Source organism: Quercus robur, chromosome 7 (genome assembly GCF_932294415.1).
Source record: "Quercus robur chromosome 7, dhQueRobu3.1, whole genome shotgun sequence".
Taxonomy (NCBI): Eukaryota; Viridiplantae; Streptophyta; class Magnoliopsida; order Fagales; family Fagaceae; genus Quercus; species Quercus robur.
In genome coordinates, this window is record NC_065540.1 from 21,831,607 (window position 1) to 21,849,390 (window position 17,784).

At 33.7% G+C, this 17,784-nt stretch overlaps 3 protein-coding genes across 10 annotated transcripts in view; 1 reads left to right on the top strand and 2 right to left on the bottom strand.

The window, feature by feature from the left end:
* Nucleotides 1-12,361, top strand: part of LOC126692748 (pentatricopeptide repeat-containing protein At4g13650-like) — a 31,738-nt gene extending 19,377 nt beyond the window's left edge. Inside the window, exon 6 of the mRNA XM_050388479.1 lies at nt 12,292-12,361. The gene's annotated coding sequence lies outside the window, so the exon portion shown is untranslated. The remainder of the gene's footprint in view (nt 1-12,291) is intronic.
* LOC126692749 (uncharacterized) overlaps nt 1-17,784 on the bottom strand; it is a 72,621-nt gene that overhangs the window by 20,111 nt on the left and 34,726 nt on the right. Inside the window, exons 1-2 of one of the 5 annotated variants that reach the window (XM_050388483.1) lie at nt 16,919-17,761; nt 15,266-16,664 (exon numbers count right to left, since the gene is read on the bottom strand). The exons of 2 other annotated variants lie outside the window; for them this stretch is intronic. In XM_050388483.1, the coding sequence (XP_050244440.1) occupies nt 16,557-16,664; nt 16,919-17,383 (573 nt within the window). In that variant the 5' untranslated portion in view covers nt 17,384-17,761 and the 3' untranslated portion in view covers nt 15,266-16,556. Of the gene's footprint in view, nt 1-15,265; nt 16,665-16,918; nt 17,763-17,784 lie in introns of those variants that run through there. 2 more of the 5 variants (XM_050388481.1, XM_050388482.1) reach the window with 2 other exon arrangements.
* Nucleotides 8,883-14,895, bottom strand: LOC126692751 (uncharacterized). 4 transcript variants are annotated; one of them, XR_007645073.1, is made up of 4 exons: nt 14,704-14,895; nt 14,532-14,603; nt 10,596-10,689; nt 9,561-10,159 (listed from the first exon to the last, which is right to left on the bottom strand). XR_007645073.1 is itself a non-coding variant. In XM_050388492.1 (3 exons), exons 1-3 carry the CDS (start codon nt 14,763-14,765, stop codon nt 9,069-9,071), a joined length of 243 nt encoding a protein of 80 aa, XP_050244449.1. In that variant the 5' UTR covers nt 14,766-14,895; the 3' UTR covers nt 8,883-9,068. The 4 variants fall into 4 exon arrangements, 3 of the variants coding, with proteins under 3 accessions (XP_050244449.1, XP_050244447.1, XP_050244446.1); XM_050388492.1 differs by lacking the exons at nt 9,561-10,159; nt 14,532-14,603 and adding an exon at nt 8,883-9,155; XM_050388490.1 differs by lacking the exon at nt 14,532-14,603.

Here is a 17,784-nt window from a genome sequence, read left to right on the forward strand (position 1 = left end):
TACTATACCCAAAATAGCAAGATACCCTTGAAAGAGATCTTACCATTTTTAGCCAAATCCATGAAATAAATACTGCATGTCCTCTCCAACAGTTTGAAATCACCCAGCTAACCTCATCTACTTCTACCCAAAGTAACAGCTATCTTATGATAGCTGTCTCATGATAGCTGTCACAGCTTTTCCTGACAGTAGGGACAGTTTTTTCAGAACAGATGTAATAGCTGACCCAACAGCCTTAGCATTATTAATTTTCCACATTTGACTAAAACCAAAACCAACTAAAGTAACTATCTTTTTCTTGCCAAAATACCTTCATTTTCTACTGCTCTTTCCCCAGCAGCTCTTACCCAAAACAGCAAGAACACCTTAAACCAAAACGTACCATTTTTGGCCAAATCTTAGGATAGATTTTCTGAAGATTCATTGCTAGTTGAGACAGATTGTGGTTGATATTCTTTGCTAAAAATATCCCATTAAGCTTAGCTATATAAAGAACACCCCATCAACACCTTAAAAGGGGGGGGGGGGGGGGGGGGACACCAATAGAGAAGATCTCTCTCATAAACTTCTCTCTCCCTCTAATTATCTTCTTAAGCTCTTAATGAAGTACTGAGCTTCTGGGTTTTTAGTTCCCAAATTAGAAACTAAACTCTCTAGCCCTTAACCCATAAATGCCCTTTATAAGCCCTTATACATCCTCCAGCAAAAAATCCCAGCAGTTTTGCTAAATACACTACAATACTATTACTCTCTTATACTCATTATCTCACTCTCCATATTCTGAAAATACATATATCTTGCTGCCCATATCTCTAAACATCTCTTTCTTCACTTTTCTTACGCAATCTCATACACACTTACTACACCATTACATATAACACACCACAACCCTTCTAAACTCCACTCTCATACTCTCTCACTCTGAAATTCTACTATTTTGCTGCCCATAAACACATCTCAATACTTTTCTCCACCTATCTTATGAAAGCCCTTCTCATGGAAGGCACGAACTTCTAATATTAAAGCCCTTCTCCTAGAAGACATCAAGATCTCATATCAAAGCCCTTCTCATGGAAGGCACAAATCTATCTTACATAAAGCCCTTCTCTTAGAAGGCACAAATACTTCATATAAAAGTTCTTCTCATGGAAGGAAACACTATTCATAAATTTACAACAACCAAAAGAGCATTGTCAAGGAGGAAACTCATTCAAATGCATGATAAGAGGGGCAAGCTTAACCAGCCCCTACACATAGCTAGACATACTCTCTTTTCCACCAGTTGCACCCATTTTCCCCCTTCAATCTTGAAGTTATCATGGCAAACTGTCCCTCTACCACTGGAGTCATTCTGTTGGGATGCTGTCTACTCACTGATGCTACACCGCTGGGGCTACAAACCATCAGAGATAAGTGACTTTTCTTCCATATCTTTAAATTTACATCATTGAATATACGATTACTTCACCTTTAAATACATATTACTTTATTTCAACTACTATTACAACTATTAATCAAAGCCATTATATCAAACACATATAACATGTTTGTTCAACCATTATCATGATTCTTAGACTTTGGCTTTAATGGTTTTGTAGGCTTAAAAATACGCCGGTAGCCATTGGACCACGTGGCCCAATGTTAAGTTCTGGACACAACTCTCCAAACACAACCCGGGCCTAGCAAAGTCACTAATCCAGTGGATAACTCGTGGCCAAGCAACCGAAAAAGGCCCCCGAACAGGTGTTTATTTGTTAATACATCAAAAGTGGAGTTTTCTATGTTAATTTAGTTAAAATTGTGTGAATGCTTTAAACCAACAAATATGTAATAAATTATAAATCCCTGAATCACTTCCTCCTCTTGTACCTTAATTTCCAAACCATTAAAGCCTCAATTCCTCTCTCTCATCCCTACTATTCCCTTTTCCTACCCTTAATAGAATGTTGGAGTATTTGGCTATCATTTTAGTAAGTCTCACTAACAAAGAGGTGAGTATCAAGCTCAAAATCTTATTAGAATTAGAACAAAGTAAGACGTTTAAGATAATGGGGAAGTTTACTTCAAATAAATAGATGAATAAAAAGAAAGTAAAGGTGATCACACAAAAATATTGAAACCTCACAGCAAAAATGAAGGTCTCAACATTGGGTGGAAATTTATGCCTTCACCTTTGTCATCTCAACAAAGAAACAACTATCATTGCCATTATCTTCGTCTTCATCTTCTATCATGAGCTCATCTACAACTTGATTCGAGCAATCATGGTGGGGAAAAATCAACTATTGAAACCAAGCTTGAACGACTTGATTATGGCAATTGTGAGCTTGTCTCCCCCTAAACCGTATGCTTCTCAATCTATCAAAAACATCCTATCTTGATTTTACCTCCACTCTATCAAAAACCTTCTCAAGTTCATCTCCCCTAAATCAACCTTCTTGGCATATGTTTTTAAGAAATTCAAATTTGTAAGTTGGTTTTAAAGCAATATTAAGGGTAAATTATATACTTGATCCATAAAATTTTGTAAGTTGATTTTGGTCATTTAAATCTAAAAAAGGTTGGATTTGGTCTCTAAAATTTCAAAAAGAGATCAATTTCTTCCCTCCATAAATGGGGTTTCATTCAACTTTGTTTATTAATTAAGTGGTTGGTTCAATTTGGTTCCTAAAAAACGAGGTGCACCTTAACATATTTGCGGGTAATGTAAACTGAATAATTGATTGAGGGACCAAACTTTCCCTTTTGAAATTTTAAGGACTAAAGTTGAACTTAAAAAATTTGTGGTACTAAAATCAAGCATAAAAATATTTTAGGCATGTAAAGTATAATTTATTCTAATAATAACATATAAAAAATTAGAATGTGAAAGAATTATTAGGCCTCTTTAACATGCAAATTTTTTTTCATTCTATATATGGGGGTTAGGAAATTTTCTCAAAAATATTGATCAAACCTTATTTGGCAATTGGCCACACACACTAGGCTGTCAGCCACACGTACTTGATATTATTATGTACAGATTCACTTGAATATTATACATCCTGATTGTGCAAGCATTGGTTTTGGAAGAGCTTCATTAAAACTTTACCAAGAATAGTTTGCTGAATATTATTGGAAGAGCTTCATTAAAACTCCGCAATAAAAAGTTTGAATAAATATTAGTCTACCAATTAGAAATCTAGTGGACCCGAGAACTAAAGCATACAATTTCACTCATAGGCCTGTTTAACCCCCACTCATAGGCCTGTTTAAAAACCCATTAAATTGAACTTTATTAGAATAATAGATAGCCTTAGGCCTGTTCAGGTACTCTTGTAATACATAATGTGGGCTTCTATTATATGCCTGGTTTATTTTTGTAATACATAATGTGGGTTTCTATTCATCTATAATTGACGTGGTTCTACTATATGCCTAGTTTATATTCTCTTTCTTTCTTTGTTGAGCTTTATCTTTTATTTCAGATTTGAGTGGCATTATTAGTTTTAGAATAGGAATTATTGAGTTTTCTGTAATGGGTTTTTCTTCATTGTCTTTTTTTTTTCCCCCAGCTTCTTGAGATTAAACCAGAAACAATCATGGCATGTTTGTTTGTTTGTGTTGTGACTTCATGTACGTTCTATATTACCCTTTGTGTGATACAACCGTGAGGTTACTGATATTATGTGTGTAGAGTCCATATTTTTAGGTTGACAAACTGCGATTAAATATAATCCATTTATAGTGTTTTTGGTGAGTCTTGAGTATGTTAAAGGTGTATTTTATAGTCCAAAACAAAGACTCAAGTTCCGATCAAGAAAGAATCAAGTTCAGAGCAAGAAAACAAAGTTTTTGTCACTTCGATTGTTGGCTCAACACTTGGCTTGACCGATCAAGATTTTTTTATTGCAATATCAACACTTAGTTCGATTGATCAAGATTGCAATATCAGCAAAAATCTGAAACACGAAAAAGCCCATAACTTGCTCGTTTCCCAATTCATGGTCCTTTTTTTGTGGTATTTAAAGGATATCATAAGCTACTAAAGAGGTTTTTCAGAGAGAGAAATCATTGTTTGTGTAGCTAGGGTTTGTATAACCAAGTTTCTCTCAATCTCACTATAATAGAAACTTTCAAAGTATATTTGAGACTCCATCTATTCAACCCGTGAGAGTTCAATAGCACATATAGAAAGATCAACACCGTGTTGTTGCTGCCATACTATAGATCTGTATGAAGCCATAGATCAATCCAGTCTATAGCAGTTGCTAGTCAAAACCTTTAAGTGTATTTCCTAGAGTCACAAATAGAGAAGTTTGTGTGAAATTAGTTAACCACAATTGCTGATCTAAAAACCTTTGAGTGGAAATCTCAAAGTCACAAATAGGCAACAATCCAAGGTAGAAGAGTTCGTGGATTCGGAGTTATGTGTCATCATGCTAGTAAGTACTACATGAGAGTAGCAGTAGATTCAGGGTTAAGTCTATTGCATAAACTTCAATTCTATTTAATGGATATGTTTCCTTTAGGGCTAAGTCTGTTGATTTAATTGATGTCTGTGAAACTCTCTGTGGGGAATTATCTAATTCTTTGAAAATTGTTAAGAAATTCCAAGAAAAGCAAAACATGGTTAAACTTGAAAAAGAGGCATTGAGTTTATGTTTGAATAAATCAAATTAATTGAATGTGATAAAAAAAAAAAAAAAAAAAAAAAAAAAAAAAAACACACACACACACACACAAACACACACACACACACACGCACATTATGCCTTTGAAGTTGAAAAGAACAAAAGCTTGGAACAAGAATTAGATTAGTCTAAAGCTAAACTAGAAAAATTGTCTAGTGCCAAACTTGTTGTTGTGACTGAGTTAGTTTTCAAACCCCTAAAGTCTAAATATGACAAAGTTTATATTTGTACTCCCTTCCACAAGTCTTGAAAAATTGCTTGGTCTGATTTTGAAAAATTTAAGCTTGTTAATTGACATGTGATAGAAAATTCAAAAAATGATCTCCCATTGAAAAGGATTTTATTTCCCCCCAAAAAACACTCTATTTTTCATGTTTTTCACCTACAAAGCTAAAGACTTTTTGTAGTGTGGGTGATAAAAGATTTTCTGAAGTGAGTGTTTTTTGAACTGTCCCTAATTTAATTCTTTCAATTATTTAAGGACACTTTTTTTTTCTATTTTTAGTTTGTTTTGATTATTCAAAAAAAATCCAAAAACATTGAAAATTTGCAAAAAGACAAAAATATTTTATTTTTTCTTGTTTTATTTTTTCTTAAGGTGTATTACATGAATTTTAATATCTCTCTCTTCACTTAAAACATGCTTAATATTGTGGAGAAACTTGAAAGTATGTGTAGCATAACTTAATGCATGACTATTTTGAGATAAATGCAAATTGTGGTGTCAAATTGTCAATTGTATAAAAGTCATTGTGGGGCCAGAGAATTTGTGGCCCCGGCCCACTTTACATTAGTGCCCAAAGCCTGAGCCGAGGAGAACTATTGCTGAGGACGCATAATGAAAGTCCGAAAAAGGGCTAAGGATATGGCCGAGGACGATCTTATGCTTGACATCCCATAAAACCCCTAAAGGAAAGGACGAGCCCAGTGCAGGAACATGCCAAGTGAAAAAGCTACCAATACTGCAATAAAGAACTCTGCATCTGACAGGTCCATGCTCTTCACCATACTATTCAACTTTTACAACCACCCCTAACCACTCTAAGTACGGACTGATAGGACAAGTCTCAATCCCAGAAAGTGGAGCTTACACGTGGACACTAGAGGGAGGGTAAATGTTAGTATAAAAGGGAAAAAGAACCAATGGAAAAGGGGTCGTCTCCCAGACCATGAAGTCTTTAAGAAGGAGAATAATAAGAGCACTAAGCTCCTCGGACGGGGTCTAAAGACCGGAACCACTCATGTCGCATCAGAAGAAGGTCTTGTTAGACACATCAAGAAGGTCTTGTTAGACATGTCAGGTTCATCTTCATGTAAATTTCCATAGAAACCACGACTAACCGCTGTTCGGTGATCCAGGCCTAGCCTTTCAAGCCCACACTCTACAAATTATATTGTCTGGGCCCTTAAACGTACGAACCCAATATCATTTTGGGGTCGCTACTAATTATGTCCTTACAGTCATATATGCACTTTATTTTCTGCTTTAGCACATGCACACTTGTCGCTCGTTATTAAACTCTCTTTTAGGTAAATTTTATGAAATGAATATTCATTGAGAACCTTGAGTTTTTAAGTCAAGTATTGATATGTGTCATGAAAAATTGTGGTGTCAAATTGTCAATTGTATAAAAGTCATATATGCACTTTATTTTCTGCTTTAGCATATGCACACTTGTCACTCGTTATTAAACTCTCTTTCAGGTAAATTTTATGAAATAAATATTCATGGAGAACCTTGAGTTTTTAAGTCAAGTATTGATATGTGTCTTGAAAAATTCTGTAATTTTCACACTAGTTAAAAAAATAGTGGAAAGGGCTAAGCTATGTAGTTTTTTAGGAAAAAATTAGTAAATTGTACACTTTTTTCTATTATATACTCGTTAATGTTAGTGCTCTAATGTGTAGCAAACTTGTAAATTTAAATAATTAAACACTCACTAATGTGAGTTATTTTTAGGCAAAAATAGATAAATAATTTACACATTTTTTATTATACACTCATTGATTTGAGTGCTTTATAGTACTCGTAAAAAAATAGAATTCATGTTTGTGATTTCAACCAATTTGATGTAGATATGAGAATAAGGAAAAAGTATACCACTAATGCTTGGGAAGCCTAAGTATACCACTGATAATTGTCAATTATCATTGTTGCATATGTTATGTGTTGATCTAAAGTATTGAATCTATATAGACCATATGAGTTTCTAAGTTTCATTTTTTTTTCTTTGGTTGAGACTTGAGATAATGAGTTCCTTTCTAAAGTATTATTGTTAATTGTGAATTGAAAATTTTCATAATTGTTCTTCTTTTCCTTCTTTTTATTATTATTATTATTTTACTATAAACAAATGCAAGTATATTTTCAGTTATTGAATAATTAATGTTCTGTTGTAAGTTATTGAACTATTTCTACCTCATATTTTCAATGTAAGTTGTTTTCAAATCTTTAACAAACAACAATCTTCTCAGGATTTGCATCCCTTAGTGATGATAGGGCAAGTTGCTGATTGTGATTTAATTTGTATCCCTTAGGATTTCCTACAAATAACCATTTGAAAAGCTATTTTTCTACATTGTCATTCTAATCTATATTTTAAAATTTTACTTTTTAAAGTTACATATAGTCAATTAGGAAAAGGACCTATATCTTCAATCTCTTTTTACCATTCTATGGTCCTTATGGAACCAATGAAATCAAGTGCTTCATGATGGGGAGACCCCAAATCCAATAAATGTTGTTCTCGCTCACTGCCAAATCTCTTGTATGCAGGTACCAGGAGGCCTTTAGAAATGGACAATCCTAATCTCTAGATCACAGCATACCAACTCATAAACATGTCTCCAATAGGGATTGGCAACTCATTATCAAAGTAGTTTGTTGCAGGAAAAGAAATTTCAAACAAAGTGGCTATGCATATGAAGCAAAGGACTTGAAGGGAGATCTAATATTAGTGGGGGAGCCTAGCAGTGTGTCAACATCTTACCCAGCAACATTTCAGGATGCAATCGTGGAGGTTGCAATAAAAGCTAGAGACCTTAGATTTAGACAAATTTCGTTTGTCAATGAGTGCAAAAGGATTGAACAGGTTTGCAATGGAAGAAGTTAACCAAGATTGCAGGAACAACCTATGATGATAGACTTGCATTTTCTAACTTAACAAGGTTTAACTTTTCGCACCATTTTTGTACCAAAAACTATCACATGTAATGTGTTAGAAATAGCTTCTCTAGCTGTTCATTATTCGACCCATTAATGTTGGATCTCTCCAAATCAAATGTAATATAACTTTTGTCTTGTAACTGTTTTTTATGGTATCAAAAAAGAAAAGAAAAGTTGCATATAGTATTCGTATGGATACATGTCCATGTCCCAGCATTTGGCGTTTTGGCTTTTTTTTTTTTTTTTTTTTTTTGAGAAGTCAGTTTTCACGTGATTATGTATTGTTTAGTGGGTCTCGTGCAAGGTTCACGGGACTCACAAACCTCTTTTTTAACAAAATTTTCATTAAAAATGGGTCTCACGATACCATTCACACATTTAAAAATTATTTTGCTACAGTGTTTTCAATTTTCAACAAAATAAACGATATTCAAACAAACACATGGTCTTCAACTATGCTAATTAGAACTATTTAGAATTCAAAATAAAGTGATCCAACACTGAACAAATTAGGATTGAGTTTCTATAAATAAATTCTAACTAAATTAGGTAAGCTATTTTTTTTGCAAATAGTCCAATTTCATTTTTTTTATTTTAACATACTTTTTAACCATCAATTGTCTATAAATATATATGAGAAATGATGTTTACAACATTTTTACAACAAATCTTAAGTGGCAAGTTGTTATTAGTTGTTATTGTTGAGGCAAAAAAGTAATTTTAGCGTTAGTTTGAAATTTGAACCAATAACAACTAACCACCTGTGATTTGTTGTAAAAATATTATAGACATAGCATTTCTCTATATATATTTTCACAACTAGCATGTGCATTGCACGAGTTAACGACTAGTGTATAATAATGTACAATAGTGAATTGGCATTTGCTATTTAACCAATTTAAGAAAGGTAACACTTCAATTTGTGTTGGCAGATATCATATTCACTTCACCGATCACCATTATCCTGACAAATTAATTTTATTCCAAAAAAATACATTCAGTATGGCAAATTTTCCGGCCTTGGATAGAGAATAAATGTTTAACATGCCAAATTTACATTACGAATTAGGGTAACGAGATTTGATTTCAATTCAATTTATAATCCTTGTCCCACCTACCGAGCAAAGTTATGTGCCTCGCTTTTTTGTTTCCAAATAAAGACTGAAATCTCAGTTTCCTTGCCTTTTTTTTCCTTGATTAAAAGAAAATTGACACTTGGCACTTGGCCATTACAATTTTATTTTTCTCAGCTCATAATGCATGACCAATTGAACATGCAATCGGAAAGAGCATAAACCTTCCTTTTTCGATATTACCTACCAAAAAAAAAAAAAAAAGGATTAAAAAAATTATAAATAAGTAGCCGGATTAAGGAAACTTTATTTTGATACGTTGAATCTCCCATTTCCCATTTGTTCTCACAATTGAACTTAAAAAAAAAAAAAAAAAAAAAGGTTTAGGGGCCAATCATATTGCCTTTTCTCCATCCTAATTGTGATTCCAAATTTCCAATTAGATAACATATAACATAGAACAGTACTATAGGTTGTTTACTAAAAGTGACCAAGGCTTGTAGTTTTAGTTGCTACGATAGGCCATATTTATACCTCCTTAAAATGTGTCACGATTATTTAAGGTATTTCATAATCACTTATAGTTATTCCCAAATTCATCAATCAAATTACAAAGACTTCTCAATCTCAAAATTATTTAGAGTCCAAATAGACCTAGTATGTCTCAACATGGTATTCAATAATATATACATACTCACACAATAGATATTCATACAATCCAAATCTAATCCATGTAATATGGGGCATTACAATTGGTGTGACTTATCGGAAAAGAACAATATAATAGTTTTTTTTTTCATATCAAATTGTGACTCCGTTCCTATTGCATACAAGAAACTCTAAAAAGTTCTATTGGTTGTCTAATATTTTTGCTTGTTTTTACCTTCAATGTAAGTCATGCTCTAAAAAAGTTCTCTTTGTTGTCTAACATTTTTGCTTTTTATTACCTTCAAATCTTCAATGAAAGTCATGGCTGTTTATCACCCTCGGCGAAATTATGTCATATTGCTTAGAGAAATTTGTGAAAGCTTTAGCAATACAAATTTACTTAGAAATTGTTTTTGTATTAATACAGAAATTTGTTCTGTTCATCCATATTATTAATAACTGCAGATTCTGTATGTGAATTCCACTCAGTAAAATGGTTCCCAATCCTTTACTGTATTCTGAAGAAAATGTCTTCCTATGGAGGAAACTTTAGTTGTGGCTCCAGCTGCAAGTGCGGCAGTGGCTATAGCCAAGCGATACTTCTCATAAAAAAAACCAATAAATTTGTGAAACTTTAGTAATAAAAATTTGCTATAGAAAATTGATACTTCTATTTAAAAGAGGGAGGTCTCAGGTGAACCAGTGGAAGGGAGGTTTTAGGGATTGGAGCAGGGCTAACCCTCAAAAGTATGGTTCACTATTGCTTGAGAAAGAACAAAAACGCAGATTTTAATGACAAGGATGGCTGAGATGGAAAAGAGTTAGTTGTGGTTATGGTAGGTCTTAGGTTCATTTCTTACTATCAGAAAACGGGTGTGTTTGAGTCTGTCCACACACATGCATGCGATGATGATGATGATGATCATGAACAGCAACAGAATTGAAATTCAAATTTTGTAGTGATGACAACAATTGGTTCCAACAATATAAGAGCAACAAAAGTGGCACCTAAAGCAAACAAGTAATTAAGCTTACCACAAAAATAGAATCTCCATTCAGACAGAATTTTGACATCTGCGAGATCTCTAAACTGATTGAGTACAATCCCCCCAAAGAAGAATCCAAGTATCTGCAAATGATTGGCACTAAAAATTGTCAATATAGAAATGATATAACAAGCTGATAAGAACTGCACTCCTGTCTACTTCTACCACATTCAATTAAAACCTGAAGCTTTGTCAAGTAACACAGCTTTGTCATAGGAAGTATGCATGCACATGTACGAGCTAATGGTCTTGTATTTTATATTAATACATTCTAATATCCTCACAATATTGACTGGCTAAGTTAAAAAACTTAAGAGTAAATTCACAGAATTATTAGATTTTCAACACAATAATAAGCACAAAAATAGCTACCATTGTAGATTATAATAAAGTAAAATCATTTTAGATATCTTGCTGATCATTACAAATAAAATCATTAACAAACAGAAATAAGATTCATATGGACAATATCAATCATAAAGAAATACATCCCCCCCCCCCCCCCCCCTCCTCCTTTAAAGGGGTATAAAATGAAGATTTTATTGGAGATGACAAAGCCCTACCTAAGAAATCAGGATTGACAGACTAATTATTGTCCAACAGTTGTCCATATCAATGGACTTCGACATATGATCAAACTGATTGGAATATCAGTTAATAAAAGTTGTTTGGCTTGAAAAAAATACGGGTAATTTTTTCGTATTGCAGATGGTCACAAAAAGCTCTATCCATCAGAAGGAGAATCTCACCATAACCATATCTAAGAATAAATATAATAGGGGTAATTTTTGTAGGCAGCCCCTATTTGAAATGCATTACAACAAAGCTAAGTCAAGGGTTAATCTAAAACAATTAATTACTAAATAAACTTCTAAAAATATATCTATATGATATTATTTTAAACTCAATTAAGTCATCTATGATGGGAATTTGATTCTCAATGTCAAAGGAAAAGAAAATAAATGAATTGATTAAGTTTCCATAAAAAGTAAACAGGAAGCTGAAAAGTTCCATGCATACAAACACAGTAGACTTGAAATTTAGACAAAAAGGAACATTTGTCTCTCCAAAGTCCAAACAGAACCCACTTAAACCCCTATTGGGATAGAATTTTGACATCTGTAAGATCTGTAAACAAGCAAAACAAACTGATTGGGTATAAACAATCCCACAAAGCCAAAGAAGAAACCAAGTATCTGCAAATGATTGGCACTAAAATGAAAAATTGTCAATAGAGAAATGAAATAACAAATTGATAACAAGTATTGCACCTGTCTACTTCTACCATACTCCATTAAAACCTGGAGCTTTGTCAAGTAGCACAGTACAGATTTGTTGAAGCAATTTCAAAGCAAGTTTTACTTTAGGACATTGTAACAAGATGGTGTAACACAAAAAAGGAACCAGAAAACAAGCATATCAGCCTCAAGAAATAAAAGCTTTAACCTTTAAGCTCACATGAGTTTGGCCACTAAATCCAAAGCTACACTAATCTGAGATAAAGAGTAAAGACCCAGAACTGGTTATAACTTATAAGACTCTTTGTATGGAGCATAGCTTACTCCATTTACTCTAAGACAAACAATTATAACAAACATTTACTCAGGTTACTGTGACCCATGTTCGAATGGTATTGCCGATGTAGACATGGATGGCATTGACTAACTCTACTGCCTCTGGACCAGGTTCTACTCTTGGTTTCAAGAATTCATGATGGTCACACAATGCTTGGAGTGCATCACAGGCTATTTCCTGTATCTCTTTCTGATCAGACAAGTGACATATACGTTCCAAATCAATCTCATGCAAGTCAACACGAGTGTCACAAGCAACAGGTATACCCTGCTGAAGATCAAACTGGCATAATACCAGATCCAGTTGATGGAGCTCCACCATGTGAAAGCATATCAAAGGAGACACCATGTCTTGCCCAGCTAAACAATACTTAGGCAGCCCTGCAATGACATTTTCTGAATATGGCTGCCACTGCCAGACCACCTATGTATACATGGAACGACATATTAATATCACAATTTCAGAACAAAACTGCTATATGATACACTAGTATATTAACCTGATCTGGGGTCTGTGTATCAAGTACTATTTATTACTGCACTATTATTGTTCAAATTACTAGTATATTGGAATTTTTGGTACGAGAATTATTATCCTTGATTATTATTGCTACTAGAAAGTAAAATCATATGTTGCCTCTCTAAACCTGTGGAGTGATGTGTATCCTATCTAGTTAACACACTACAATCCGTAGGTCTTGGATCCATAGCTGATAAATCCTGCACCACCCACTTAATCAATATGTCACAACCCTTTTAACTTTTTTATTTTTTTATTTTTATCATTATAAAAAATCACATAAACAAAACAGTACCTAAAATGAAAATGCATTAAATAATATTGACAACTGACGCCAAGCACTTGTCATGGCAATTTACCAATAAATTTGTTATTATTATTTTTATCAACATCATCCTCTTTTATGAGAATAATTATCCTCGATTATTAATTGCTATTGGAAAGCAAAATCACAATTTGACCCTCCACATATCTGTGGAGAGATCTGTATTCTGTCTAGTTAACACACTGCAATCTACAGGACCTAAATCCATAACTGGTAAATCCTGTACCAACCACCAATCAATATGTCACAACAACTACAGCAACAAAAACAACAACAAAGCTTAGTCCCAAAATTTTGGGGTCAGCTATGGCTCCTCAATGTATTATATAAAATGTAGGAACCTGTGTCTGTTATAGAGGTATTGAATGGTGTGCAATACCATAAAGAATTGGGGCCAAAAACATGACAACTTGTTCTAGATGAAGGACACATGTATTTTCAATAAATCTAGTAGAAGTTGGAATAAAATAACCCTTCAGGACATGTTCATATTAAACGACACAATTTTAGTGTACTAGTAGACTCAAAATTTTGAAGGGAGCAGCATTATAATCCTTTGATTTAAATCATTCTTTTTGCCAACAGAAAAATCCAAGACACAAAATCATAATCAAAATCTTAACAACTATAACCATACTATAATAACATTTATCCAATGAAACTTGCTCCCAAACCACGCACTAGCAAAAGATAGATTCATCATTCCATGCCCTACGACCTTCCAAGCCAGCATATGCAAGACACTATTTCCACATTGAAATAGACAAATCTGGTAGTAATGAAGATTTGTCAAATACATCCCTCCTCCTCCTCCTCCTTTAAAGGGGAACAAAATAGATTACAAAATGAAGATTTTATTGGAGATGACAAAACCCTACCTAAGAGATCAGGATTGACAGACTAATGATCTTTCAACAGCTGTTCATATCAATGAACATCGATATATGATCAAACTGATTGGAATATCAGTTAATAAAAATTGTTTGGCTTGAAGTTTATGATCCCTGAAAAATAAAATATCCCCAATTTTATTTTGCAACTCACAAAGAACAGAGTCCTGCAAATTTTTTTCAGTCCATTCTTCTTTCACATTTCAGAGCTATATGATAAACTTAAAAATGTAAAATGTGATTAATTCATGTATTCATTATAGATTCTAAGTGCCTATTGAACAAAAAAATTGATAAAATATTAAGAGTTTGAAGAAGGGAAGCATGGAAGAATATGTTTGTTTAATACTATGAATGCCTTATAATTGGAGAAAGTTATACCATTTGATTAAGTTAATTCAGAATTACAATATAACAGTATCCACTTGAAAAATTAAATTTAGACCCCTACGTGATTAACACTGCAGAATTATCAGATATAAAGGACAAACACATCGGTTAAACCAACCCACACATTATATTCTACCACAGTTATGATAAACCAAATCAGTTAAAGCACTAAAGAATAACGAAGTAGAAAACCAAAGGAGAAAAAGCTGAGTTCCAAATTCCACACCTTGACAAAAAAGGATATTAATCTCTCCAAACAGAACCCACATAAACCCCCATTAGGACATAATTTTGACATCTGTAAACAAGCCAAACAAACTGATTTAATATTACATATTTAAAAATAAAAAATCAAATAATATTACATATTTAAAAATAAAAATCAAATATTTGGGAACCTTGGACTTGGATTGAATTGCTCCTCCACATACAGTACCAAATTGGCATCTGAAACCACCATTGCCCGTTGCTATTACCAAATTTGCACACTCCACTATCACCACCTAACAATAATTTTGAAACCCATCATCCCCCATTCCCGCCAACACCAACCCTATATTCTGTTTTCGCAACTCTCTCTCTCTCTATCTCGCTCTGGTGTATTGTAATTGAAGTAAAAATAAATCAAATAAATATTTGTATTTAAAAAAAGAAAAAAAGAAAAAAAAGTGGCACGTATGAGTAATAAATGTAAAAGTGAGGGTAAAATGGGGAATAAGAATAAAAAAATGTTGTGGTTCGAAATACCGATTTCAGGGATTGGGTTTTTTGAATTATAAAACCTTCATTCTCAGACTTAGAGAAAGACTTTTCTTGAATTGCTTTCCATTCTCAGACTTAGAGAAACCACCTCTCTCATAAAAGATGAAAAAATAATAATTTCTCACCTATGAGAAATAAATAGGTTCAAATAAAAAGGAAAAGGGTTGTCTATGTGAATGATAAATAAAAATCGCTCTGTTTTGTTCACTCCGACTCAGAGTCGGATAGACTTGCATTCAATACTAATAAATGATATACATTCAAACGTAACAAATTAAAATTGTAAAATTATCATCTTTCATTACTTCATGAACTAAGTACAAAGAATTCAAAAATCATATACAAAAAGAATCATCATCAAACATGTAGATCATCAATGACGGTGATGGAACTTGGATTTCTTGGAAAGATTAATCTCTGGCTCAGGCTTAGGGATGTCTCTCAAATCCACCAATTGAATCTTTCTTTTGGCCTTTTGAACTTGTTGGTATCCAAGTTGTATCTTTCTTTTTGACGCTTCAAGTTTCAACTCCAATGACTTCCTCTTCTCCTCTTCCTCCTTTTGCGCTTTCCTTTTCCGCCATGCAGCCAAATTAATCTTGACCACAATCCTCTCTTTCTTTTCACCATTCTCGGCAATATTACTAGCAGCAGAAGACAACGTTGAGATCGCTTCCTTCTCGTTGCCGGCACTATTACTGGCAGCAGAAGACAACGTTGAGATTGCTTCCTTCTTGTCGCCATCATCTTGCTGCTTTGAAGGAAACCCAGAAGCAGAAGCAGAAGAGAGAGTCCTCTTCAAACCCATACGAGGGTTAGCATCTAAACCCATAGCCACACGAGTTCTTGCATCTAAACCCAAAAGCATAGCCATGGCCATGACTACTGAAATCTTCAAGAGAGTATTTTTGCGTACTGAAATCTTGAAGAGAAAGTATTTTTTAGTTTTTTCTTGCCTAAGTGGGATATATATATATACACATCACTCTCCGACTCACACACGGAGACGGAGAGACTCTCACTCTCTGTTTTGTGATCACCGACTCATAGGAATACTTTCATCCCACGCAACCCCAACTAGCCGTTATTAATTCAATCTCTTTATTTAGTTTTTATTCTCCTCTCCAACTCTCCAACTACAAGAACTGAATTTAATTTCATTCAAGCATAGAAAAGGATTTCTTCTATACCCAGTAAAATTAAACTCCTTCAATAATTTACACGGCCAAAGGCATCTGTGACATTGTCACGTATATTAATGCCAAACTGCCACCCTATCCTCCACCATAAAAAGATTAACTTGAGCAATTGATTTCATAATAGGAATGAAAAGGCCTTGAAATATCATGCATTACAAGAATTAATAAAAGTTTTACACTTTTTGAATAACATGATAGTATTGTACGGTGTACCTGCTTGCTGCAAGGGCAACACAGATTTGAATGAATTGACCAAAAAGAAAAACAGAGAGAAATTTCCAATTGAATAATCATCTTGAAATATTCCCATCTCTCAAATTGTTGAAATGGGCCGTGGGATCTGTCTTCTTCTTTTTCTTGAAATGTTTAGAGGCAGCTTTCAACGCCTTAGTCCAAGCCTGTAATGAAACAGTGTAAAATATAATAAGAAAAATGCTTTTTTGTTTTTTTTTTTTTTTTGTTTTTAATCAGATGATGAACCAAAAGTAAATTGCACTCAATAGAGACAAAGTTTTCCTACAATTTTTTTTTTCTCTCAAAAGGGCTTATTAATTTCAGGTTGATTTATCTCAAATTTTCAGATTAAAAAAATATAGAAATAAAGAAAATAAAATAATAGAAATTCTCTAGAAAGAAATAGGAATAGAAATACCCTTGTGGTGTGTGGGAAACAAGTAAAAGTGGGCTTTAGAGGAGTTGGGGAGAACTCAGATGCCTTGGTTTTGTTCTTGTGCATGTGCTTCATCTTCAAAACATTGAGATTAAGATTGATGTTGAGCTTCTTCTTGATGTTGTAAGTGACTTTCTTCAAATTGGTTTTGTTGCTCAACACCATAGCACCACCACCACCACCAAATGAGATCTTTCTATTTGTGGGTGTCATGAAATCCAAATCTTCAAAATCAGAATCCAAGTCCATGGCACTGTAAGCCCGAGGGACCAAAGGGGACCATATTGAGCTCTGCGTGTAGTCAAAGTCGAAAGCCAATGACTTGTCAGGGAATTTGCAGAGAAGCTCTTTTGACATCAATGGTTCTAAGTAGTACACCACTTTTGTAGTGCCCATAACAAGCCTCTCTGTCTCTTCTTCTTCTTTTTCTACTTTGGACATAGCCATATCTAAGAGAGATCTTGTTCTGAATCTTCTATATAAGATACTCTCTACATAAACTGTTGTGATCTTTTTTGCTTTCTGTTTCCTTATTTGGACCGTTTGGGACTTGTGTTTAAAGCAAACGTGGGGGAAGAAAGAACAAAAGGATGTTTTGGAAAGTTACCGTTACATTTTCAATTTTAAATGTGATGTGCCTCTAAATTTTATAAATTTTACCAAAATTTAACTTGGCATTCAGTAAATTCAGTTCTATAAGTTTAAAAATGTTCAATCAAGTCCTTCCGTTAGCTGTTCCGTTAGCTTCTCCGTTAAAAAAATCCATAAGAAATCCTATCAACTCAGTTCTCTTCTTCTCCTCTCTCTCTCTCACTAGGCCAGACCCAAGGAGCTCCTTTTCAAGCTTC

Bases quoted from the DNA above. Each gene is read 5' to 3' on its own strand.
- LOC126692751 (XM_050388489.1), bottom strand. From the start codon at position 14,603: ATGTCAAAATTATGTCCTAATGGGGGTTTATGTGGGTTCTGTTTGGAG. The intron at 12,605-14,531 runs GTGTGGAATTTG...ATGTATACATAG, and splicing joins TAATATCCTTTTTTGTCAAG to GTGGTCTGGCAGTGGCAGCC.